Source organism: Ranitomeya imitator, chromosome 4 (genome assembly GCF_032444005.1).
Source record: "Ranitomeya imitator isolate aRanImi1 chromosome 4, aRanImi1.pri, whole genome shotgun sequence".
NCBI classification, from domain to species: Eukaryota; Metazoa; Chordata; class Amphibia; order Anura; family Dendrobatidae; genus Ranitomeya; species Ranitomeya imitator.
The window spans coordinates 512,412,111-512,440,029 of record NC_091285.1 but is presented as its reverse complement, the minus strand read 5'-3'; the positions used below and the strand labels follow the sequence as shown (position 1 = coordinate 512,440,029).

At 44.6% G+C, this 27,919-nt stretch overlaps 1 protein-coding gene across 1 annotated transcript in view; it reads left to right on the top strand.

Moving 5' to 3' along the window:
• The window catches only part of HOMER2 (homer scaffold protein 2), a 428,576-nt gene that overhangs the window by 319,282 nt on the left and 81,375 nt on the right, over positions 1-27,919 (top strand). The window contains exon 6 of the mRNA XM_069766085.1: positions 12,549-12,705. Within this exon, the coding sequence (XP_069622186.1) occupies positions 12,549-12,705 (157 nt within the window). The remainder of the gene's footprint in view (positions 1-12,548; positions 12,706-27,919) is intronic.

Genomic DNA, 27,919 nt, shown 5'->3' with positions numbered 1-27,919 from the left:
CCTGTGCACCATTTGGCGGTGTCTTCTGAACAGGCACCTGAGACAATGCAATGTGATAGAATTCAGTCCAGAAGTGAACGGCAAAACTATAGGCGGAAAAATGGGTTGTGTTTTTATTGTGGTGATTCAGCTCATGTTATATCAGCATGCTCTAAACGCACAAAAAAGGTTGATAAGTCTGTTGACATTAATACTTTACAGTCTAAGTTCATTCTGTCTGTGACTCTGATTTGTTCATTATCATCCATTTCCGTCGATGCCTATGTGGATTCAGGCGCTGCCCTGAGTCTTATGGATTGGTCATTTGCCAACCGCTGTGGGTTTAGTCTGGAGCCTCTGGAAGTTCCTATTCCTTTGAAAGGAATTGACTCTACACCTTTGGCTGTGAATAAACCTCAGTACTGGACACAAGTGACCATGCGTATGACTCCCGTTCATCAGGAGGTGATTCGCTTCCTGGTACTTGTATAATTTACATGATGTCTTAGTGCTTGGTCTGCCATGGTTACAAACTCATAACCCAGTCTTGGACTGGAAAACGATGTCTGTGTTAAGCTGGGGATGTCAGGGGGTTCATGATGATGCACCTCCGATTTCTATCGCTTCATCTACTCCTTCTGAGGTTCCTGTATTTTTGTCTGATTATCGGGATGTTTTTGAGGAGCCTAAGCTCAATTCGCTTCCTCCTCACAGGGATTGCGATTGTGCTATAAATTTGATTCCTGGCAGTAAATTTCCTAAAGGTCGTTTGTTCAATCTGTCAGTGCCAGAGCATACTGCTATGTGGGATTATGTTAAGGAGTCCTTGGAAAAGGGACATATCCGTCCATCTTCATCTCCTTTGGGAGCAGGTTTTTTTTTCGTGGCCAAAAAAGATGGTTCCTTGAGGCCTTGTATAGATTACCATCTTTTGAATAAGATTACGGTCAAATATCAGTATCCTTTGCCATTGTTGACTGATTTGTTCACTCGCATTAAGGGGGCTAAATGGTTCACTAAGATTGATCTTCGAGGTGCGTATAATCTTGTGCGGATTAAGCAGGGTGATGAGTGGAAAACCGCATTTAATACGCCTGAGGGCCATTTTGAGTATTTGGTGATGCCTTTTGGACTTTCTAATGCTCCTTCTGTCTTCCAGTCCTTTATGCACGATATTTTCCATGAATATCTGGATAAATTTATGATTGTGTATTTGGATGATGTTTTGTTTTTTTCTGATGACTGGGAGTCCCATGTTCAGCAGGTCAGGAAGGTGTTTCAGGTCCTGCGGGCCAATTCTTTGTTTGTAAAAGGTTCAAAGTGTCTCTTTGGAGTCCAGAAGATTTCTTTTTTGGGGTATATTTTTTCCCCTTCTACTATTGAGATGGATCCCGTCAAGGTTCAAGCTATTTGTGACTGGACGCAGCCTACATCTCTTAAGAGTCTACAGAAGTTCTTGGGCTTTGCTAATTTTTATCGTCGTTTCATAACTAATTTTTCTAGTGTTGTTAAGCCTTTGACGGATCTGACTAAGAAGGGTGCTGATGTTGCTGATTGGTCTCCTGCGGCTGTGGAGGCCTTTTAGGAACTTAAGCGCCGGTTTTCTTCTGCTCCTGTGTTGCGTCAGCCAGATGTTTTGCTTCCTTTTCAGGTTGAGGTTGATGCTTCTGAGATTGGAGCGGGGGCGGTTTTGTCACAGAGAAGCTCCGATTGCTCGGTGATGAAGCCATGTGCATTCTTTTCTAGAAAGTTTTCGCCCACTGAGCGGAATTATGATGTTGGTAATCGGGAGCTTTTGGCCATGAAGTGGGCATTTGAGGAGTGGCGTCATTGGCTTGAGGGTGCTAGACATCGTGTGGTGGTCTTGACTGATCACAAAAATCTGATTTACCTTGAGTCTGCCAAGCGTCTGAATCCTAGACAGGCTCGTTGGTCACTGTTTTTCTCCCGTTTCGATTTTGTGGTTTCATGTCTGCCAGGTTCAAAGAATGTGAAGGCGGATGCTCTTTCTAGGAGTTTTGTGCCTGATTCCCCTGGAAATTCTGAGCCCACTGGTATCCTTAGGGATGGGGTGATTTTGTCGGCTGTCTTCCCAGACTTGCGACGTGCTTTGCAGGAGTTTCAGGCGGATAAACCTGATCGTTGTCTGCCTGAAAGACTGTTTGTTCCGGATAATTGGACCAGTAGAGTCATCTCCGAGGTCCATTCTTCTGCGTTGGCAGGTCATCCTGGAATATTTGGTACTAGAGACTTGGTGGCCAGGTCTTTTTGGTGGCCTTCCTTGTCGAGGGATGTCCGTTCTTTTGTGCAGTCTTGTGAAGTTTGCGCTCGGGCTAAGCCTTGCTGTTCTCGGGCCAGTGGATTGTTGTCACCTTTGCCTATCCCGAAGAGGCCTTGGACGCACATTTCCATGGACTTTATTTCGGATCTCCCTGTCTCTCAAAAAATGTCCGTCATCTGGGTTGTGTGTGACCGCTTTTCTAAGATGGTTCATCTGGTCCCCTTGCCTAAGTTACCTTCCTCCTCTGAGTTGGTCCCTCTGTTTTTTCAGAACGTGGTTCGTTTGCATGGGATTCCGGAGAACATTGTTTCTGACAGGGGATCCCAGTTTGTGTCTAGATTTTGGCGGACGTTCTGTGCTAAGATGGGCATTGATTTGTCCTTTTCGTCTGCATTCCATCCTCAGACGAATGGCCAGACGGAACGAACTAATCAGACCTTGGAAACTTATTTAAGGTGTTTTGTTTCTGCTGATCAAGATGACTGGGTTACCTTTTTGCCGCTTGCCGAATTTGCCCTTAATAATCGGGCTAGTTCTGCTACCTTGGTTTCTCCTTTCTTTTGTAATTCGGGGTTTCATCCTCGTTTTTCCTCTGGTCAGGTGGAGCCTTCTGATTGTCCTGGAGTGGACATGGTGGTGGATAGGTTGCATCAGATTTGGAGTCATGTGGTGGACAATTTGAAGTTGTCCCAGGAGAGGGCTCAGCAGTTTGCCAATCGCCGTCGCCGCGTGGGTCCTCGACTTCGTGTTGGGGACTTGGTGTGGTTGTCTTCTCGTTTTGTTCCTATGAAGGTCTCTTCTCCTAAGTTCAAGCCTCGGTTTATCGGTCCCTATAGGATCTTGGAAATTCTTAACCCTGTGTCGTTTCGTTTGGATCTCCCGGCATCGTTTGCTATTCATAATGTGTTCCATCGGTCGTTGTTGCGGAAGTATGAGGTACCTGTTGTTCCTTCGCTTGAGCCTCCTGCTCCGGTGCTGGTGGAGGGAGAATTGGAGTATGTTGTGGAGAAGATCTTGGATTCTCGTGTTTCCAGACGGAAACTTCAGTATTTGGTCAAGTGGAAGGGTTATGGTCAGGAGGATAATTCTTGGGTGGTTGCCTCTGATGTTCATGCTGCTGATTTGGTCCGTGCATTTCATAGGGCTCATCCTGGTCGCCCTGGTGGTTCTCGTGAGGGTTCGGTGACCCCTCCTCAAGGGGGGGGTACTGTTGTGGATTCTGTTTTTGGGCTCCCTCTGGTGGTTACAGATGGTACTGGGTGACTTGTGTTCTCTGCGGTCTCTGGTGTCCACCTGTTCTATCAGGATATGGGAGTTTCCTATTTAACCTGGCTTTCTTGTCATTTCCTCGCCGGCGATCAATGTAATCATTGTGTCTTGTTACCTCTGCTTTCCGCCTCTGTATTCATCAGGACAAGCTAAGTTTTTGATTTTCCTGTTCCACGTTTTGCTTTATTTTTGTTTTAGTCCAGCTTGCAGTTATGTGATTCCTTGTTGCTGGTTGCTCTAGTGGGCTGATATTACTCCTCATGTTCCATGAGTTGGCACATGAGTTCAGGTAATTTCAGGATGGTTTTTTGTAGGGTTTTTCGCTGACCGCGCAGTTCACTTTTGTATCCTCTGCTATCTAGTTTTAGCGGGCCTCATTTTGCTGAATCTGTTTTCATTACTACGTATGTGCTTTCCTCTCATTTCACCGTCATTACATGTGGGGGGCTGCTATTTCTGTGGGGTGTTTCTCTGGAGGCAAGAGAGGTCTTTGTTTCTTCTAATAGGGGAAGCTAGTCCTTCGGCTGGCGCGAGACGTCTAGAATCATCGTAGGCACGTTCCCCGGCTACTGCTAGTGTTGTGAATTAGGTTCAGGATCGCGGTCAGCTCAGTTTCCATCACCCTAGAGCTTGTTCTGTTTTTTGTGTGCTTGTCCTTTTGTGATCCCCTGCCATTGGGATCATGACAGACCTGTGACGCATATGCTGTGCCACAGAATGATCGCGTCCCTGCAGATCCGGTGAAAGGGTTAACTCCCATTTCACCCGATCTGCAGGGACAGGGGGAGTGGTAGTTTAGCCCAGGGGGGGTGGCTTCACCCCCCCTCCCCCGTGGCTACGATCGCTCTGATTGGCTGTTAAAAGTGAAACTGCCAATCAGAGCGATTTTGTAATATTTCACCTATTATAACTGGTGAAATATTACAATCCAGCCATGGCCGATGCTGCAATATCATCGGCCATGGCTGGAAACAATGATGTGCCCCCACCCCACCGAACGCCCCCCCAGCCCTCCGATCTGTCCTTTACACTGCTCTGCTCCCCTCCGTCCTCCTGTCCGCTCCCCCCGTGCTCTTGTCCGCTCACCCCCGTGCTCCAATCCCACCCCCGTGCTCCAACCCCCCCCCTGCACTCCGATCCACCCCCCCCCTGCACTCCGATCCACCCCCCCTGCAGTCCGATCCACCCCCCCTGCAGTCCGATCCACCCCCCGATGCTCCAATGCACCCCCCGTGCTCCGATCCACCCCCCGTGCTCCGATTTACCCCCCCATGCTCCGATCCACTCCCCCGTGCTCCCCCCCCCACCCCATCATACTTAGCGAGCCTCCCGTGGTCCGTCCGTCTTCTTTCCTGGGCGCCGCCATCTTCCAAAATGGCGGGCGCATACGCAGTGCGCCCGCCGAATCTGCCGGCCGGCAGATTCATTTCAAGTGCATTTTGATCACTGCGATAAAACCTATCGCAGTGATCAAAATAAAAAAAATACTGAATGACCCCCCCCTTTGTCACCCCCATAGGTAGGGACAATAATAAAATAAAGATTTTTTTTTTCTTCCACTAAGGTTGGGGTAAGAACTAGGGTTAGGGTTAGGGTCAGGGTTTCGGTATGTGCACACGTATTCTGGTCCTCTGCGGATTTTTCCGCTGCGGATTTGATAAATCCCGCTGCGGATTTATGGCAGATTTACCGCGGTTTTTCTGCGCATTTCACTGCAGTTTTACAACTGCGATTTTCTATTGGAGCAGTTGTAAAACCGCTGTGGAATCCGCAGAAAGAAGCGACATGCTGCGGAATGTAAACCGCTGCGTTTCCGTGCAGCTTTTCTGCAGCATGTGTACAGCGATTTTTGCTTTCCATAGGTTTACATTGAACTGTAAACTCATGGGAAACTGCTGCGGATCCGCAGCGTTTTCCGCAGTGTGTGCACATACCTTTAGAATTCGGCCGTGTGCACACGGCGCGGATTTGGCTGCGGATCCACAGCGGATTGGCCGCTGCAGATTCGCAGCAGTGTTCCATCAGGTTTACAGTACCATGTAAACCTATGGAAAACCAAATCCGCTGTGCCCATGGTGCAGAAAATACCACGCGGAAACGCTGCGTTGTATTTTCCGCAGCATGTCAATTCTTTGTGTGGATTCCGCGGCATTTTACACCTGTTCCTCAATAGGAATCCGCAGGTGAAATCCGCACAAAAAACACTGGAAATCCATGGTAAATCCGCAGGTAAAACGCAGTGCCTTTTACCCGCGGATTTTTCAAAAATGATGCTGAAAAATCTCACACGAATCCGCAACGTGAGCACATAGCCTTAGGGTTAGGGTTGGAATTCGGGTTGTGGTTAGGGTTAGGGGTGTGTTGGGTTTAGGGTTGTGATTAGGGTTATGGCTAGAGTTGAGATTAGGGTTGGGGTGTGTTGGGGTTAGTGTTGGAGGTAGAATTGAGGGGTTTCCACTGTTTAGGCACATCAGGGGTCTCCAAACGCAACATGGCGCCACCATTGATTCCAGCCAATCTTGTATTCAAAAAGTCAAATGGTGCTCCCTCACTTCCGAGCCCCGACGTGTGCCCAAACAGTGGTTTACCCCCACATATGGGGTACCAGCATACTCAGGACAAACTGCGCAACAATTACTGGGGTCCAATTTCTCCTGTTACCCTTGTGAAAAAAAAAAATGCTTGCTAAAACATCATTTTTGAGGAAAGAAAAATGATTTTTTATTTTCACGGCTCTGCGTTGTAAACGTCTGTGAAGCACTTGGGGGTTCAAAGTGCTCACCACATATCTAGATAAGTTCCTTGGGGGGTCTAGTTTCTAAAATGGGGTCACTTGTGGGGGGTTTCTACTGTTTAGGCACACCAGGGGCTCTGCAAACACAACGTGACACCCGCAGACCATTCCATCAAAGTCTGCATTTCAAAAGTCACTACTTCCCTTCTGAGCCCCGACGTGTGCCCAAACAGTGGTTTACCCCCACACATGGGGTATCAGCGTACTCAGGAGAAACAGGACAACAACTTTTGGGGTCCAATTTGTCCTGTAACCCTTGGGAAAATAAAAAATTCTGGGCTAAATAATTATTTTTGAGGAAAGAAAACGTATTTATTATTTTCACGGCTCTGCGTTATAAACTTCTGTGAAGCACTTGGGGGTTCAAAGTGCTCACCACACATCTAGATAAGTTCCATTCGGGGTCTAGTTTCCAAAATGGGGTCACTTGTGGGGGGTTTCTACTGTTTAGCCACATCAAGGGCTCTGCAAACGCAACGTGACGCCCGCAGAGCATTCCATCAAAGTCTGCATTTCAAAACGTCACTACTTCACTTCCGAGCCCCGGCATGTGCCCAAACAGTAGTTTACCCCCACATATGGGGTATCACCGTACTCAGGAGAAACTGGACAACAACTTTTGGGGTCAAATTTCTCCTGTTACCCTTGGGAAAATAAAAAATTGCAGGCTAAAAGATCATTTTTGAGAAAATAATTTTTTTTTTAATTTTCATGGCTCTGCGTTATAAACTTCTGTGAAGCACTTCGGGGTTCAAAGTCCTCACCACACATCTAGATTAGTTCCTTTGGGGGTCTAGTTTCCAAAATGGGGTCATTTTTGGGGGATCTCCAATGTTTAGGCAGAGAAGGGCTCTCCAAACGTGACATGGTGTCCGCTAATGATTGGAGCTAATTTTCCATTTAAAAAGCCAAATGGCGTGCCTTCCCTTCCGAGCCCTGCCGTGCGCCCAAACAGTGGTTTACCCCCACATATGGGGTATCAGCGTACTCAGGACAAACTGGACAACAACATTTGGGGTCCAATTTCTCCTAATACCCTTGGCAAAATAGGAAATTCCAGGCTAAAAAATAATTTTTGAGGAAAGAAAAGTTATTTTTTATTTTCATGGCTCTGCGTTATAAACTTCTGTGAAGCACCTGGGGGTTTAAAGTACTCAATATGCATCTAGATAAGTTCCTTGGGGCGTCTAGTTTCCAAAATGGGGTCACTTGTGGGGGAGCTCCAATGTTTAGGCACACAGGGGCTCTCCAAACGCGACATGGTATCCGCTAACAATGGAGATAATTTTTAATTCAAAAAGTCAAATGGCGCGCCTTCCCTTCCGAGCCCTGCCGTGTGCCCAATCAGTGGTTTACCCCCACATATGAGGTATCGGCGTACTCAGGAGAAATTGCCCAACAAATTTTAGGATCCATTTTATCCTATTGCCTATGTGAAAATGAAAAAATTGAGGCGAAAATAAATTGTTTGTGAAAAAAAGAACTTTTTCATTTTTACAGATCAATTTGTGAAGCACCTGGGGCTTCAAAGTGCTCACTATGCATCTAGATAAGTTCCTTGGGGTGTCTAGTTTTATAAAATGGGGTCACTTGTGGGGGAGCTCCAATTTTTAGGCACACGGGGGCTCTCCAAACGTGACATGGTGTCCACTAAAGAGTGGAGCCAATTTTTCATTCAAAAAGTCAAATGGCGCTCCTTCCCTTCCAAAGCCCTGCCGTGCGCCCAAACAGTGGTTTACCCCTACATATGAGGTATCAGCGTACTCAGGACAAATTGGACAACAACTTTCGTGGTTCAGTTTCTCCTTTTACCATTGTGAAATCAAAAAAATTGTTGCTAAAAGATAATTTTTGTGACTAAAAAGTTAAATGTTCATTTTTTCCTTCCATGTTGCTTCTGCTGCTGTGAAGCACCTGAAGGGTTAATAAACTTCTTGAATGTGGTTTTGAGCACCTTGAGGGGTGCAGTTTTTAGAATGGTGTCACTTTTGGGTATATTCAGCCATATAGACCCCGTAAACTGACTTCAAATGTGAGGTGGTCCCTAAAAAAAATGGTTTTGTAAATGTCGTTGTAAAAATGAGAAATCGCTGGTCAAATTTTAACCCTTATAACTTCCTAGCAAAAAAAAATTTAGTTTCCAAAATTGTGCTTATGTAAAGTATACATGTGAGAAATGTTATTTATTAACTATTTTGTGTCACATAACTCTCTGGTTTAACAGAATAAAAATTCAAATTGTGAAAATTGCGAAATTTTCAAAATTTTCGCCAAATTTCTGTTTTTATCACAAATAAACGCATAATTTATTGACCTAAATTTACCACTAACATGAAGCCCAATATGTCACGAAAAAACAATCTCAGAACCGCTAGGATCCGTTGAAGCGTTCCTGAGTTATTACCTCATAAAGGGACACTGGTCAGAATTGCAAAAAACGGCCAGGTCATTAAGGTCAAAATAGGCTGGGTCATGAAGGGGTTAAAAAAAATTGCTAAAGATTTTATTTATTTTTTTTCAAATAAAATGTTTTTATTAGTAACAAAAATTAGGGATCCTGCAATTCTCATACTGACCACTTGGGTTTTCTAGACTAGTTTTCTGTTTCAGAAACTTCACATGTATAATAGTCACGATCACTAGACTCGCCATATTTTTTGTGTTCAAGCATCTATTCAGCTTGTGCAAAAGTCATTGTGATGGGAAGGGAGCAGGATCCTTTGGTGTCACCTACTGTGATTGGTAAATCCTGTATTATCAGCTGTGTATAGAGGTTTTAATTATAATTGCAATTCTGCCTCTGATTATAATGAACCTCCTGAAAACTAAAGATGTGCCAATCACATGTAATCTCCTGAAAGTTGCAGTTTCATGCAAATTCAAACATTTTGAGATTCGATTTGCAGTTCCCAAAGAAAAAAACTTTCCCTTTCCCCATTTCTCACACTGCTGAAGCATCAGATAGTGGGTCTCACAACTCTGTTGTTAGGTGTCCCAGGAGCCGCCTTCCCTATCCGTAATGCTTGGGGCTCCCTAGCTCGTGCTGCTCCCGAACTAATTCTGATGAAGACCCGGGGCCATGTACCTTGCCTTAGCTCCTAAATCCGCCATCAGTCTGTGCCCTTGCCCCACCCAGGGAAGAGGGGAGTAGTATTGTACCGCAATAAACCAACTAGACTAACAAGGTAATACAAACAGGGATAAAGGAAAATATAAATCATACCAAGAAACACACATAAACAACAAAGGTAAATACTGAGGAGTGGAGGATGGAGCTTAACCAAAATAGGAGAAGAAAGGGAATTATCACACTCTCAAAACCTAGCCACTGTCACACAAAAATCCACCAAACGTCTTCTCCAATAACAACCACCAACAACCTCAAGCCATGCAGAATAAGATACTCTGACCATGAGTGCTAGCCAGGGTCCAGATTATATAGAAGGGGGTGGCTAACAATGAACAGCTGAGAGCCTTAATGCAGAAAAGCTTCCAAGAGCTCCCAACTGAGCAGATTAACCCCTACACTGCTAAAAGAAACTTACACCATTTAATATGATATTTATTAGTGCAGGAGTAGGAAAAATCAGACGCTGCGGTCTTCTGGCTTCTTTTTGTCTTGGTAAACCCGTGACAGCGGGCTCATTTCATTTACATGTCCGTACAGGCCTCCCCATGATGTCTTGCTGAAATTACATCTTACAAATTATCATGCCTTGTACAGTGGTGGCCAGTAGCTGGGTCATCAGAGATCAGTGGTTCCCATCAGAGCACAATTTTTACAGTACAGTAGTTTTCGTTCTCCAGAGTCACTGTGTACAGTAGGTCTTTCTCTCTTCTAGAGTTTAAGCTGTTATGGGCAGCAGAATCCTCTCTTTCTCTTGTAGAGTGTAAGCTCGTATAGTCTGTGTGGTCATCTTTTTCACTCTCTTCTGTAGAGTGTAAGCTTTTATAGTCAGCAGGGTCCTCTCTTCTTTGACACACCATGTATTTTTTGAGCAATTGCAAGCTTTCCATTCTTTTAGCATTCCAAGCTTTTAGCATTCTCTAGAATGTATTCACTGTCAATCAAATTTTTTTATAGAAATCGGCTTAGTCGAATTTCAAGCAATTCGCTCATCCCTACTGAAAACCTTCCTTGAAAGAACAGGGTATAGAAGTCTAAAAACGCCCCAGTGGCTTGTGTAAGGCTGGGTTCACACTGCGATTATATGGCACGTTAGATGGACTAGTCCGTTAAGGCCGCCATTAATTCCTATGTCGGACGCATCGCTAGCGCACGTTCACAATGGGCGTGCGCTAGGGATGTGCCGTCATTGAGTGACGGACCCTGAGACGTGGGCTGCAGCGTTTCTGGGTCCGTCACTGCTAGCGCAGATAGAGCTAGCAGATGCTCTATCTGCGCTAGCGTGCTGCCATACTGGCACTTGCGTTTACAGCAGCCCGTTACTGTATGTGTTGAACAGGCTGCTGTAAATGCAATGTGAACCTAGCCTAAGAATTTCAAGATTACTAATTTTGTTTTTTAATAAAGATCTTGAGATATAAACTATTAAGAAAAAGTTAGGGATGTTTGGCTTTCGGGTGACATTTCAGGATGACCCTAAAGGGCACTCTAACCTTTTCTAGTGAACTTAACGTAACTGTCTCTAAACTTTTGAATACACATGTCCAACTGTTCAATGCTTCAGTACTTTTTGCACAACTTGCTATTCTCTACCAAGGAGCTTAATGGCAAATTTCACAACAGATGTTTGATCCATGAATCACCCAATAAATTTCAAGGTTCAATTAGAATTGGTATTTAAACCGTCCTCCATCATTCTGTTCAGATTTTGACATCATGAGTCCAGGACGACACCTAACAATCAGCAGTACATTGCCGTTGCGATGCTTCAAACAGCATCTTATCAGACGGAAGTGGCCACTGAGCTTAGAGTGTCAGTGTCATAAGCAGGTTGTAACCGAGATACAGAGACACTGTAAGTCATAAAAAGGCATAGAAGTGAACATTCTTTGGTCACATTCCACACTGATGACCGGTTCATTGTGAACAATACAGTTCGGAACTTATTACGAATGCCACACAACTCCGGGCTCATGTTAAGGGAGGTGAGAGGTACCCAAGTGTCATGTTAGACAATTCGGAACCATATACATTAGTGTATTATGAATGCTAGACAACCTGCAAGGGAATCTGACCACAACACCAGGCACAGGCGGCGACGTCTTACATGGGCCAGAGCACATCTACTCTGGATGAGTGACTAGTGGGCCTCAGTGCTGTTCATGAAATTAGATTCATGCCTAGCAGAAATGATGGCTGCCAACGATGTTGGAGACTTCAAGGAGAGTGCTATGCATCATCCACTGTTGTTACCAGGAGAGCATTTGGTGGCGTTAGTGTGGGCAGGTGTGTCTAGTTAATACAGAACTGCCCCTACTACTTGAATAACAACAATAATCCAGTTATTCTTCATCTGCATGAACAACACAGGCCTAATTTCATTTTCATGGATACCACTTTTCCAGCTCATCGCATCATTAGGGAATGGCGGCTGGATACTGGGGTACCTCAAATGCCCTTTCTCCAGACCTGAATTCCATAGAAAACCTATGGAATCTGCTGATTCAACGTGTAGAGGCTTTTGTAACTCTGTACCCCAGAACCTCAATGACCTGAAGGCCGCCCGTCAAGATGAGCGGAATGCCATGCCTCAGCAGATAATATCTCGACTTGTGAACAGCATAAGACCTCATTTTCAAGCTGTAATTGATTCTAAAGTCCACATGACATTATTGAGACAGTGATATTTTTTAGAGTGGTATACCCATCACTGTTGTTGGCTTTTGTTTCAATAAATTATTTGAGATGAGGAAATCACCATTGCATGCTTCTACTTAGATACCCTACTTTCAGGATAAAATATCACTGCAGGGAAGTGTGTGTGTATGCGTGTATAATAGAACTGGTATTTGAGGGGCCTCAGGTTATATTACTTGGAACACTTGTTAAATAAAGTGAGACTTTCATGCTGAGCTTTCAGCCTGACTTTATAGAGCAGAAGGTGCATCTTCCATATCTCAAGCTGACTAGCTAAGTTTCAGGTTCTTATGTGGACACAAACAAATATACACTTGACTGATATCCCAGCAAAAAGGTTGACTACATTCCTTGCACATTTACCTAAGCCTCATATTATCCTTTTATCTATTTATTCTCAGTACATCCAGTGTAAAGAAGTGGGAAATAGAATTGGAAACCTTGAAAGAAAGTAATGCCCGGTTATCCTTGGCACTGCAAGAGTCCATCGCAAGTGTAGAACATTGGAAGAAACAGTTTCTAGCATGTAAAGATGAGAATGACCAACTCAGGAATAAGGTAAAGTATGCGCATAAGGTTCATCTGATAATGTGGCCTGCAGCGGACATTGTCTGAAAGATATCTTGTTGTCTTAGTGCACATAAAAGGCTAATTTTTATTTAGAGAAAATCATGTGAGGTTGGATGTAATGTTTTTTTGTGACAATTCCAAGAAATGTTAAGACATTCCTTTACATCAGACTGTTCATTATCAGTATTCCAGAAAGCACCTGTCACTTATAAGGAGGTAATTTTTGTTTCTGAGCAGATGTCTACATTCATGAGTGTGAAGGCTTTCCGCAGAAATCATTGCATAAGATTGGGAACGCCTATAAAATTAGAAAAATAAAACATGGTTGATTTCTTTTCAAAACGGCACCACACCTGTGTGACAAGTTGTGTATGGTATTGGAGCTTAGCCCCATTCACTTCAGTGGAGCTAAGCTACAATAATGTTCTGAACGTATTCATAGCTGTGGCATATTTATTAAAGAAAAATTGAGTTAATTTGAAAAAATCCCTGAGCGCCACTGATTCTGCAGCTATTTTTCATTTTACTATGCATGACTCTACTGAAAATATATTCACATTTGTGTCTTCTGGAACAAACTTATGGAATTTTCTGCCTGCTGACCAACTGGGCGTATCTTCAAAGACTTTTCTGGAGTTGTGCTCTTTCACCCCTCTTTACCAGATGCTGCCAACCACAGCCATGCAACTTGTCTAGCAGTATCCAATTCTGCTGATTTGTGATTGCCAGTGTATGGGAGAGAGTGGTGAAAGCACATGTAGCCAAAGAAAACTGTGAAGGTCCTTCTGCCAGACGATCTGTGCCAACGGAACGTGGCAGTTGTATCGCGAGGAGCGGGAGAGGCAGCGTAGGTGAGTATATAATCGTTTTTTATTTTTTTAAATTATTTTTAACATTAGATGTTTTTACTATTGGCGCTGCATAGGCCGCGTCAATAGTAAAAAACTTGGTCACACAGGGTTAATAGCAGCGGTAACGAAGTGCGTTACCTGCGGCATAACGCGGCCTGTTACCGCGGGCATTAACCCTGTGTGAGCGGTGAGCGGAGGGGTGTATGCGGGCGCCGGGCAGTCAGTGCGGGGAGTAAGGAGCGGCCATTTTCTTCCAGACTGTGCGTGTCGCTGATTGGTCGCGGCAGCCATGACAGGCAGCTGCCGAGACCAATCAGCGAACGAATAACCGTGACAGAAGGACAGACAGACAGACGGAAGTACCCCTTAGACAATTATGTATATAGATAAATTTGGAACAGCACCAAACACAGTACCTTAACAAAGTGCATGCATCCCTTTTTTTTTCTAATATATATATGTATAATATGTGTGTGTGTTATATACACAGTGGGTACGGAAAGTGTCCAGACCGCTTTAAATTTTTCACTCTTTGCTTCATTGCAGCCAATTGGTAGATTCAAAAAAGTTCATTTTTTTTACATTAATGTACACTCTGCACCCCTTCTTAATGGGAAGACAGCAGAAATTTAGAAATGTTTGCAAGTTTAATAAAGAAAAAGTGAAATATGACATGGTCGTAAGTATTCAGACTCTTTGCTCAGACACTCATATCTAAGTCACTTGCTGTACATTTCCTTGTGATCCTCCTTGAGATGGTTATACTCCTTCATTGGAGTCCAGCTGTGTATAAACTGATAGGACTTGATTTGGAAAGGCACACACCTGTCTATATACATGTACTGTAAGATCTCACAGTGCATGTCAGACCAAATGAGAATCATGAGGTCAAGGGAACTGGCCAAGGAGCTCAGAGACAGAATTGTGGCAATGCACAGATCTGGCCAAGGTTACAACAGAATTTCTGCAGTACTCAAGGTTCCTAAGAGCACAGTGGTCTCCATTATCCTTAATTGGAAGAAGTTTGAGACCACCAGAAGTCTTCCTAGACCTTTCCGTCTAACCAAACTGAGCAATGATGGGAGAAGAGCCTTGGTGAGAGAGGTAAAGAACCACCCAAAGATCACTGTGGCTAGGCTCCAGAGATGCAGTAGGGAGATGGGAGAAAGTTCCACAAAGTCAACTGTTATGGCTGGCAATCAGGCAACACAGCGTGCAGTAATCAGCGCACATACAGAGATCTGGCAATAACCAAAAACAATAGGACGAGCTCTGAGACGTGGAATCTCTGTAGACTGCAGTACCTGATCTATCCTCACACAACTATAAGCAGCAGTGGATTGCGCCTATCACTACCTATGCAACTCGGCACTGCCTGAGGAGCTGACTAGCCTGAAGATAGAAATACAAGCCTGACTTACCTCAGAGAAATACCCCAAAGGAATAGGCAGCCCCCCACATATAATGACTGTTAGCAAGATGAAAAGACAAACGTAGGAATGAAATAGATTCAGCAAAGTGAGGCCCGATATTCTAGACAGAGCGAGGATAGCAAAGAGAACTATGCAGTCTACAAAAAACCCTAAAACGAAAACCACGCAAAGGGGCAAAAAGACCCACCGTGCCGAACTAACAGCACGGCGGTGCACCCCTTTGCTTCTCAGAGCTTCCAGCAAAAGTTAATAGCAAGCTGGACAGAAAAAACAGAAAACAAACTAGAAGCACTTATCTAGCAGAGCAGCAGGCCCAAGGAAAGATGCAGTAGCTCAGATCCAACACTGGAACATTGACAAGGAGCAAGGAAGACAGACTCAGGTGGAGCTAAATAGCAAGGCAGCCAACGAGCTCACCAAAACACCTGAGGGAGGAAGCCCAGAGACTGCAATACCACTTGTGACCACAGAAGTGAACTCAGCCACAGAATTCACAACAGTACCCCCCCTTGAGGAGGGGTCACCGAACCCTCACCAGAACCCCCAGGCCGACCAGGATGAGCCACATGAAAGGCACGAACAAGATCTGGGGCATGGACATCAGAGGCAAAAACCCAGGAATTATCTTCCTGAGCATAACCCTTCCATTTGACCAGATACTGGAGTTTCCGTCTAGAGACACGAGAATCCAAAATCTTCTCCACAATATACTCCAATTCCCCCTCCACCAAAACAGGGGCAGGAGGCTCCACAGATGGAACCATAGGTGCCACGTATCTCCTCAACAACGACCTATGGAATACATTATGTATGGAAAAGGAGTCTGGGAGGGTCAGACGAAAAGACACCGGATTGAGAATCTCAGAAATCCTATACGGACCAATAAAACGAGGTTTAAATTTAGGAGAGGAAACCTTCATAGGAATATGACGAGAAGATAACCAAACCAGATCCCCAACACGAAGTCGGGGTCCCACACGGCGTCTGCGATTAGCGAAAAGCTGAGCCTTCTCCTGGGACAAGGTCAAATTGTCCACTACCTGAGTCCAGATCTGCTGCAACCTGTCCACCACAGAATCCACACCAGGACAGTCCGAAGACTCAACCTGTCCTGAAGAGAAACGAGGATGGAACCCAGAATTGCAGAAAAATGGAGAGACCAAGGTAGCCGAGCTGGCCCGATTATTAAGGGCGAACTCAGCCAACGGCAAAAATGACACCCAATCATCCTGGTCAGCGGAAACAAAACATCTCAGATATGTTTCCAAGGTCTGATTGGTTCGTTCGGTCTGGCCATTAGTCTGAGGATGGAAGGCCGAGGAGAAAGATAGGTCAATGCCCATCCTACCACAAAAGGCTCGCCAGAACCTCGAGACAAACTGGGAACCTCTGTCAGAAACAATATTCTCAGGAATGCCATGTAAACGAACCACATGCTGGAAGAACAAAGGCACCAAATCAGAGGAGGAAGGCAATTTAACCAAGGGCACCAGATGGACCATTTTAGAAAAGCGATCACAGACCACCCAAATGACCGACATTTTTTGAGAAACGGGAAGGTCAGAAATGAAATCCATCGAAATATGTGTCCAAGGCCTCTTCGGGACCGGCAAGGGCAAAAGCAACCCACTGGCACGTGAACAGCAGGGCTTAGCCCTAGCACAAATTCCACAGGACTGCACAAAAGCACGCACATCCCGTGACAGAGACGGCCACCAGAAGGATCTAGCAACCAACTCCCTGGTACCAAAGATTCCTGGATGACCGGCCAGCACCGAACAATGAAGTTCAGAGATAACTTTACTAGTCCACCTATCAGGGACGAACAGTTTCTCGGCCGGACAACGATCAGGTTTATTAGCCTGAAATTTCTGCAACACTCTCCGCAAATCAGGGGAGATGGCAGACACAATGACTCCTTCCTTGAGGATACTCGCCGGCTCAGATAACCCCGGAGAGTCGGGCACAAAACTCCTAGACAGAGCATCCGCCTTCACATTTTTAGAGCCCGGAAGGTATGAAATCACAAAATCAAAACGAGCAAAAAATAACGACCAACGGGCCTGTCTAGGATTCAAGCGCTTGGCAGACTCAAGATAAGTAAGGTTCTTATGATCAGTCAAAACCACCACGCGATGCTTAGCACCCTCAAGCCAATGACGCCACTCCTCGAATGCCCACTTCATGGCCAGCAACTCTCGGTTGCCCACATCATAATTACGCTCAGCAGCAGAAAATTTCCTGGAAAAGAAAGCACATGGTTTGAACACTGAGCAACCAGAACCTCTCTGTGACAAAACCGCCCCTGCACCAATCTCAGAAGCATCAACCTCGACCTGGAACGGAAGAGAAACATCAGGTTGACACAACACAGGGGCACAGCAAAAACGACGCTTCAACTCCCGAAAAGCCTCCACGGCAGCAGAAGACCAATTAACCAAATCAGCACCCTTCTTGGTCAAATCGGTCAATGGTCTGGCAATGCTAGAAAAATTACAGATGAAGCGACGATAAAAATTAGCAAAGCCCAGGAATTTCTGCAGACTTTTTAGAGATGTCGGCTGAGTCCAATCCTGGATGGCCTGAACCTTAACCGGATCCATCTCGATAGTAGAAGGGGAAAAGATGAACCCCAAAAATGAAACTTTCTGCACACCGAAGAGACACTTTGATCCCTTCACGAACAAGGAATTAGCACGCAGTACCTGGAAAACCATTCTGACTTGCTTCACATGAGACTCCCAATCATCTGAGAAGATCAAAATGTCATCCAAGTAAACAATCAAGAATTTATCCAGATACTCACGGAAAATGTCATGCATAAAAGACTGAAAAACAGATGGAGCATTGGCAAGTCCGAACGGCATCACCAGATACTCAAAATGACCCTCGGGCGTATTAAATGCCGTTTTCCATTCATCTCCCTGCCTGATTCTCACCAGATTATACGCACCACGAAGATCAATCTTAGTAAACCAACTAGCCCCCTTAATCCGAGCAAACAAGTCAGAAATCAATGGCAAGGGATACTGAAACTTAACAGTGATCTTATTAAGAAGGCGGTAATCAATACACGGTCTTAGCGAACCATCCTTCTTGGCTACAAAAAAGAACCCAGCTCCCAATGGTGACGACGATGGGCGAATATGTCCCTTCTCCAGGGACTCCTTCACATAACTGCGCATAGCGGTGTGTTCAGGTACGGACAAATTAAATAAACGACCCTTAGGGAATTTACTACCAGGAATCAAATCGATAGCACAATCACAATTCCTATGCGGAGGTAGGGCATCAGACTTGGACTCTTCAAATACATCCTGAAAGTCCGACAAGAACTCTGGGATGTCAGAAGGAATGGATGACGAAATAGACAAAAATGGAACATCACCATGTACTCCCTGACAACCCCAGCTGGTTACCGACATAGAGTTCCAATCCAATACTGGATTATGGGTTTGTAGCCATGGCAACCCCAACACGACCACATCATGCAAATTATGCAGTACCAGAAAGCGAATAACTTCCTGATGTGCAGGAGCCATGCACATGGTCAGCTGGGCCCAGTACTGAGGCTTATTCTTGGCCAAAGGTGTAGCATCAATTCCTCTCAACGGAATAGGACACTGCAAAGGCTCCAAGAAAAATCCACAACGTTTAGCATAATCCAAATCCATCAGATTCAGGGCAGCGCCTGAATCCACAAACGCCATGACAGAATACGATGACAAAGAGCACATTAAGGTAATGGACAAAAGGAATTTGGACTGTACAGTACCAATAACGGCAGAGCTATCGAACCGCCTAGTGCGTTTAGGACAATTAGAAATAGCATGAGTAGAATCACCACAATAGAAACACAGTCTGTTCAGACGTCTGTGTTCTTGCCGTTCTACTTTAGTCATAGTCCTGTCGCACTGCATAGGCTCAGGTTTACTCTCAGACAATACCGCCAGATGGTGCACAGATTTACGCTCGCGCAAGCGACGACCGATCTGAATGGCCAAGGACATAGACTCATTCAAACCAGCAGGCATAGGAAATCCCACCATTACATCCTTAAGAGCTTCAGAGAGACCCTTTCTGAACAAAGCCGCTAGTGCAGATTCATTCCACAGAGTGAGTACTGACCACTTCCTAAATTTCTGACAATATACTTCTACATCATCCTGACCCTGGCATAAAGCCAGCAGATTTTTCTCAGCCTGATCCACTGAATTAGGCTCATCGTAAAGCAATCCCAGCGCCTGGAAAAATGCATCAACATTACTCAATGCAGAATCTCCTGGTGCAAGAGAAAACGCCCAGTCCTGTGGGTCGCCGCGCAAAAAAGAAATAATAATCAAAACCTGTTGAATAGGATTACCAGAAGAATGAGGTTTCAAGGCCAAAAATAGCTTACAATTATTTCTGAAGCTCAGGAACTTAGTTCTGTCACCAAAAAACAAATCAGGAATCGGAATTCTTGGTTCTAGCATCGATTTCTGATCAATAGTATCTTGAATCTTTTGTACATTTACAACGAGATTATCCATTGAGGAGCACAGACCCTGAATATCCATGTCCACAGCTGTGTCCTGAAGCACTCTAATGTCTAGGGGAAAAAAAAGACTGAAGACAGAGCTAAGAAAAAAAAATGATGTCAGGATTTCTTTTTTCCCTCTATTGGGAATCATTGGTGTGGCTCCTTGTACTGTTATGGCTGGCAATCAGGCAACACAGCGTGCAGTAATCAGCGCACATACAGAGATCTGGCAATAACCAAAAACAATAGGACGAGCTCTGAGACGTGGAATCTCTGTAGACTGCAGTACCTGATCTATCCTCACACAACTATAAGCAGCAGTGGATTGCGCCTATCACTACCTATGCAACTCGGCACTGCCTGAGGAGCTGACTGGCCTGAAGATAGAAATACAAGCCTGACTTACCTCAAAGAAATACCCCAAAGGAATAGGCAGCCCCCCACATATAATGACTGTTAGCAAGATGAAAAGACAAACGTAGGAATGAAATAGATTCAGCAAAGTGAGGCCCGATATTCTAGACAGAGCGAGGATAGCAAAGAGAACTATGCAGTCTACAAAAAACCCTAAAACGAAAACCACGCAAAGGGGCAAAAAGACCCACCGTGCCGAACTAACAGCACGGCGGTGCACCCCTTTGCTTCTCAGAGCTTCCAGCAAAAGTTAATAGCAAGCTGGACAGAAAAAACAGAAAACAAACTAGAAGCACTTATCTAGCAGAGCAGCAGGCCCAAGGAAAGATGCAGTAGCTCAGATCCAACACTGGAACATTGACAAGGAGCAAGGAAGACAGACTCAGGTGGAGCTAAATAGCAAGGCAGCCAACGAGCTCACCAAAACACCTGAGGGAGGAAGCCCAGAGACTGCAATACCACTTGTGACCACAGAAGTGAACTCAGCCACAGAATTCACAACAGTCAACTATCACTGCAGCCCTCCACAAGTTGGGCCTTTATGGCAGAGCGGACCAACGTCAGCCTCTCCTCAGCACAAGACATATGAAAGCCCGTATAGAGTTTGCTAAAAAAAACACATGAAGGACTCCCAGACTGAGAAATAAGATTCTCTGGTATGATGAGACAAAGATAGACCTTTATGGTGATAATTCTAAGTGGTATGTGTGGAGAAAACCAGGCACTGCTGATCACCTGCCCAATACAATCCCAACAGTGAAACTTGGTGGCAGCATCATGCTATGGGGGTGTTTTTCAGCTGCAGGGACAGGACAACTGGTTGTCATTGAAGGATACTTGAATGCGGCCAAGTACAGAGATCTCCTGGATGAAAACCTCTTCAAGTCCTCTGGACCTCAGACTTGGCTAAAGGTTCACCTTCCAACAAGACAATGACCATAAGCACACAGTTAAATTAATAAAGGAGTGACTTCAAAACAACTCTGACCACTCTTGACTGGCCCAGCCAAATCCCTGACCTAAACCCAATTGAGCATCTCTGGAGAGACCTGAAAATGGCTGTCCACCAACGTTCCCCATCCAACCTGACAGAACTGGAGAGGATCTGCAAGGAAGAATGGCAGAGGATCCCCAAATCCAGGTGTGAAAAACTTGTTGCATCATTCCCAAGTAGACTCATGGCTGTATTAGCTCAAAAGGGTGCTTCTACTCAATACTGAGCATAGGGTCTGAACACTTATGACCATGTGATATTTCAGTTTTTGTTTATTAAATTTGCAAACATTTCTACATTTTGGTTGTCTTTCAGTCATGATGGGGTGCAGAGTGTACATTAATGTGAAAAAATGAACTTTTTAGAATTTACCAAATAGCTGCAATGAAACAGAGTGAAAAATGTAAAGGAGACTGAATACTTTCCGTACCCACTGTGTATAACCCACTGTGTTTTACACCTCCTCTTCAGGTGGTAGAAGAAAACTAAACTGAATTAACGGTAGGGATTTCGGGATGTATACTCACTTAATCTTATTGCTCAACCAGCTGGAAGCATGGGTGGGATTTTTTTTCATATAAAATTACACATACTATCATTGAGATCTGTAGAAAAACCTCAGAAATCTCATTTAGTCCACGGTGTTTCAGCTTATACAGTTATATGAAAAAGTTTGGGCACCCCTATTAATCTTAAGCTTAATGTTTTATAAAAATTGTTTTTTTTGCAATAGCTATTTCAGTTTCATATATCTAAAAATGTTGGACACAGTAATGTTTCTGGCTTGAAATGAGGTTTATTGTACTAACAGAAAATGTGCAATCTGCATTCAAATAAAATTTGACAGGTGCATAAGTATGGGCACCCATATCATTTTCTTGTTTTAAATACTCCTACCTACTTTTTACTGACTTACTAAAGCACTTTTTTTGGTTTTGTAACCTCATTGAGCTTTGAACTTCATAACCAGGTGTATGCAATCATGAGAAAAGCTACTTAAAGTGGCCACTTGCAAGTTGTTCTCCTGTTTGAATCTCCTCTGAAGAGTGGCATCATGGGCTCCTCAAAACAACTGTCTAATGATCTGAAAACAAAGATTATTCAACATAGTTGTTCAGGGGAAGGATACAAAAAGTTGTCTCAGAGATTTAACTTGTCAATTTCCACTGTGAGGAACATAGTAAGGAAATGGAAGAACACAGGTACAGTTCTTGTTAAGGCCAGAAGTGGCAGGCCAAGAAAAACATCAGAAAGGCAGAGAAGAAGAATGGTGAGATCAGTCAAGGACAATCCTCAAACCACCTCCAGAGAGCTGCAGCATCAACTTGCACAGTGTCACTGTGCATCGGTCAACTATACAACGCACTTTGCACAAGGAGAAGCTGTATGGGAGAGTGATGCGAAAGAAGCCGTTTCTGCAAGCACGCCACAAACAAAGCCGGCTGAGGTATGCAAAAGCACATTTGGAGAAGCCAATTTCTTTTTGGAAGAAGGTCCTGTGGACTGATGAAACCAAGATTGAGTTGTTTGGTCATACAAAAAGGCGTTATGCATGGCGGCCAAAAAACACAGCATTCCAAGAAAAACAATTGCTACCCACAGTAAAATTTAGTGGAGATTCCATCATGCTTTGGGGCTGTGTGGCCAATGCCGGCACCGGGAATCTTGTTAAAGTTGAGGGATGCATGGATTCCTCTCAGTATCAGCAGATTCTTGACAATAATGTTCATGAATCAGTGACAAAGTTAAAGTTACGCAGGGGATGGATCTTTCAGCAAGACAATGATCCAAAACACCGCTCCAAATCTACTCAGGCATTCATGCAGAGGAACAATTACACTGTTCTGGAATGGCCATCACAGTCCCTGAATATCATTGAACATCTGTGGGATCATTTGAAGAGGGCTGTCCATGCTCGGCGACCATCAAACTTAACTGAACTGGAATTGTTTTGTAAAGAGGAATGGTCAAAAATACCTTTATCCAGGAACTCATTAAAAGCAACAGGAAGCGACTAGAGGCTGTTATTTTTGCAAAAGGAGGATCTACTAAATATTAATGTCACTTTTCTGGTGGGGTGCCCATACTTATGCACTTGTCAAATTTTGTTTGAATGCAGATTGCACATTTTCTGTTAGTACAATAAACCTCATTTCAAGGCAGAAACATTACTGTGTCTAACAGTTATTAGATATATGAAACTGAAATAGCTGTTACAAAAAAACAATTTTTATAAAACATTAAGCTTAAGATTAATAGGGGTGCCCAAACTTTTTCATATAACTGTATATCCAATAGACCTCTTTTCTATTTAGACACTGTATGCGATTGGGTGTGTCGACTAGGATATCTTCTATGGGACTGATTTTCAAGTTCATATAGTCTTTATTATGTTTTAATGCACCATGTCTTGAAAGGCCATGATTGAGAGAGCCTCTCTAGATCAAGGGTGTCACACTGCATTCCTCGAGGGCCGCAAACAGGTCATGTTTTCAGGATTTCCTTGTATTGCACAGGTGATAATTTAATCACCTGCACAGGATGATTCCAGCACCTTGTGTAATGCAAAGGAAATCTTGAAAACACGCATGGTCTGAGGCCCTCGAGGAATGCAGTTTGACACCCCTGCTTTAGATATTCGATCTGTTGATCTGTGGGAGTTTATTCTGTTATGGAGTCAGTGTCATCCTTCCCACATACTACATTCAATGACATAGATATCAAATTCTGTATTGCATGTCAAAAATTGATTGATAGGAAAACTTTGAACACAGAGAATCTCCACAAAAACTCTTCTGATGTGGATACCTAATGGTCACGGCATGACCGTGGATCTGCAGCAGCTGTTAAGTATAAACTACAAACAATTAAAATATCTACACCAGGTGAGCACCTTCTGATACATCTCCCTGGACGTTTATGTAGAAAAAAACTTTTTTTGCGCTATCTCTTTTGCCTTAGTATTTTTATCCCTTCGAAGTAATAACGCCATTCTCGAGAGCCATCTTGATCGCCAACAACTCTCGGTTGCCAATTCAGTAGTTTTGTTTAGGAGCAGAGAACATTTTGGAGAAGAAACTGCAGGTTCCCATACAAACCGGAAGACTTCTGTGTGAGAACTGCCCCTGCTCCAGAGGATGAAGCATCCACTTCCAGGAAGAAAGGTTTTCTTATTTCGAGTCTATGTAGCACAGAAGCAGAAGGGAAGGCATATTTTAGGGAGAGAAATGCCTCCTCAGCCTCCAGAGTCCAGATTTTGGGATTGCCCCCCTTCAGGATCCATGCTGAGATGGAAGCAGTCTGGAATGAGAAATAAAGAATAAACTGGCGGTAATAGTTGGCAAATCCAAGGAATCACTAAATTGCCTTAATGCCATCTAGATGCATCCAATTGAGAATTGAAGACCCCTTCTCCGGATCCATCTTCAACCTTGTATCCGCGATTATATATCCAGAGAGGTCTGCTTGAAGACACATTTCTCATACTTGGCATACAGGCGATTCTCTGTAAGCCGAGACTACATTTTTCCTATGAGAATGCAAGTCTGGAGAGAAAACCAGGATATAATCCAGGTTCACCACCATGCAGGAGTGAAGGAGCTCTCTGAAGATGTTGTTCACAGCATCCTGGATGACAGCTGAGGTGCTACTGGGCCCAAACGGCATAACACTGCATTCGTAGTGACAGTCTTGGTTGTTGAAAGTGGTCTTCCACTCGTCTCCTTGGCATATGCAGATCAGACTAAATGTTATGTTGTACATTATATCAAGCTTGGTGAAGATCCTGGTACCTCTAAGACTATCATACCATTCTGGAATCGGCGGCAAAGGATATGTTTTTTATCGTGATTTAGTTGCAGTCCTATAATCTATGCAAGGACGGAGAGTTCCATCCTCCTTAAAGAAGAAAAAAGCAGCTCCTACTGAAAATGATGACTTCTGCATTAATCCCCTAGCAATATTCTCCTTGATGTTCTCAAACATGGCTTGGGTCTCTTCCTGAGACAAAGGGTAGATACAACTTGAGGAGGTGAAGATCCCAGGAAGCAGGTCAATAGGACAGTCGTATGGCCGGTATGGATGCAACATCTCTTTTTCCTTCTTGTCAAAGATGTCAGTGTACGTCAAGTAAGTGGGTGGAAAACCCGGCAAACTATACAATCACTGGTGGTCGAACGGGACGTATAGGGATAAGACATCTTTCATGGCAAGACTGTCCCTAATGAAGTACTTCACTGGATCTCCAGTCTAGAACAGGTTTGTGGAGATGTAGCCACGGCAGGCCCAAGAGAACAGAATGCAACGGGATAGCATGTACGTAGAACGCGATCCTCTCCGTATGCAGAATTCCTACCCGAAGTTCCACCTGCTCAGTAAGAAAATGCACGACTTTGGTTAGAGCCTTTCCATCGACAGATGGCACAATCAAAGGACTCTAAAGCATAGGACATGAATCTGATACTGATCCACCATAGTAACTACAAAAAACACCCAGGCATCAAGGTATAACAGCAAAAACTGGAAAATAGGGAATATACTCACCCTCGGACGCGCCCTGCTTCTTTCCGGCAGCCTTCCTTCCTAAGAATCAGCGCTTGAAGGACCTTCGGTGACGTCGCGGCTTGTGATTGGTCACGTGAGCGGTCACATGGGTGGTCGTGCGACCAATCACAAGCCGCGACGTCATCTAAAGGTCCTTCACGCGCTGATTGTAAGGAAGGAAGGCTGCTGGTTAGTACCAGGGCGCGTCAGAGGGTAAGTATAGCAATATTTTTTATTTTAATTCTTTATTTTACACTTAAATATGGATCCCAGGGCCTGAAGGAGAGTTTCCTCTCCTTCAGACCCTGGGAACCATTGGAAACCCAATGCACTGCATTGGGTTTCGTGTTTCGGCTGACCCCGACCCCGACTTTTCTATAGGATCGGCCGATTTCACTCGACCCGACTTTTGAGAAAGTCGGGTTTCGTGAAACCCGACCCGATCCTATAAAAGTAAAAGTCGCTCAACCCTAATCCAGAGGAGTAAGATGAGAGAACGCCATCAGAAAAACAGTCCAAGACCATGCTAAGACCGGGAGATAAGGACACCATCATAGAGATTTGATGGGCCTGATGATCAAAAATACAGTCCTGTCCAACTTAATAAAATCTGTTTTTATTGGCGATTTATACTGCTTTTTGCTGTTTGTTTAACCGATCCACCATAGCTGGCAGCATGGTTTCCAGCAAAACCAGAAACTAGATAGGCGGTCTACGTTAACCGGTTGTGTCCATTCGATACTTATAGTGAATGGTAGAGAGGAATTACTTTCACCCAGGGTAGCCTCTCCAATAGGCCCTAGGATTGGAAGTTTTCCAACTTTTTGGGACAAGAGCAGATAACGTGTTCCATGCCACCATATTAGTAGCACAATCCCTTGGAACGACTGTGCTCTTGCCATTGCTCGGCCAGCTTGACATGGTCCACCTGCATGGGCTCAGGGGAGACAGCTTACCCAGGTGGCTGGGGAGTGAGCGGGCCTCTTGACGGACTGAGCCAGATGAAGCAATTTTTCTTTCATGTGCCACCTCTCTGGAGCATCCTTGGAACTTGAGGTAAATACAGATAGGTAGGAAAATTAGGTTGTAAAGGATAGTAGAGAGGTCTTGAAAATCAGTGGGGTCCATGGCCTGAGCAAACTGTCATGCTAATGGGTGTGGACACCACACTGTGCCATGGACCGGGGAGAACCTGGAGAGGCATAACTAAGCAAACACCTGGGTTTGCACAAGAGCCCCTCATGATGGGGTTAGACTCGAGCCACAGTTGAACACCAGATACCACTCCAGGACAGATCCCTTTACCCCAGCAGCTGTCCCCAAGGGTCAGGGTAGTAGACACAGACTTGGAGTCCAAGTTGGGACCAGATTCTAAGACAGCTGGTTAAGACAGGATCAACAGTGGTACTGGCATAGATAATGTGGGTCTCAAGCACAGGTTTAGGTACTGCACATTTGGTTTCAGGATCAGGTGGCGCCGGAGCAGCTCCAAGTTTACTTACCATGAGTGAGGTTTCAGGATCATTTACCACCGAACCGGTTTCATGTTCAGATACTGCAGGTGTGATTTCAGGATCAAGTACTGCCGGTGTGGTTACAGGTACCAATTCAGACAAGACTAGTACTGGTACAGGAATACTGGACAGGTAGAGGGACCAAACAGACTAGCAACTTGCAGACTGACTAAGACAAATGTTGCTCAGGCACCTCCCAACAGGTGGATGTGCCTTAAGTACTACGTCTCTCAGCTATTGGGATCATATTAGGAGTGTGCACTCTTTCTTAAAGAGATGGGGAGAGCGCTGACAGGAGACCTGCGTGGCCTGCGCAGACCCTAACACACAGGAGCTGGAGCAGAGGACGCGGCATGGCGGCCTGGGCAGTGAATAAGTCGGTGTCTCTGTCGAGAGGGAGGAGCAGAGGCATGCAGGGACACTGACATTACAGATTTTCTTTAAATTTGCGAATGTTGTAATTTGCTAGCATACCAATAAGACCTAGGCTAAGTGTCCATTGTGCTTGTACCTCTGTATAGGAAATTCACCCCAGCTTTCCTATACAGTTGAACAGTATGCAGGTGAAAACTGGATAGACTAAGGCCGAAAGGACACTTTGTTTTTGCCCTCCGTCTGCTGCATATGTAAATGTTAACACATATGCTCTGAGCTTTCTCCCCAAATGCCATGTGCACGTTGCCTTAGGCTGCGAGGCTCCTGATCCGAACTTAACTGTCTCATAAATACCTATGTCGAGATCAGCTCAGGAGTTACGGTCTAAACATGGATGTGTGAATCCGGCCATACTTTTTCAAAAGAAAAAAATCCATCTTCTGCTTATTATATGTTGATTTGTAATCTACCTTTTATTTCTAGTAGAATATACTTCTACTAGATAGTGGCCCGATTCTAACGCATCGGGTATTCTAGAATATGCATGTCCACGGAGT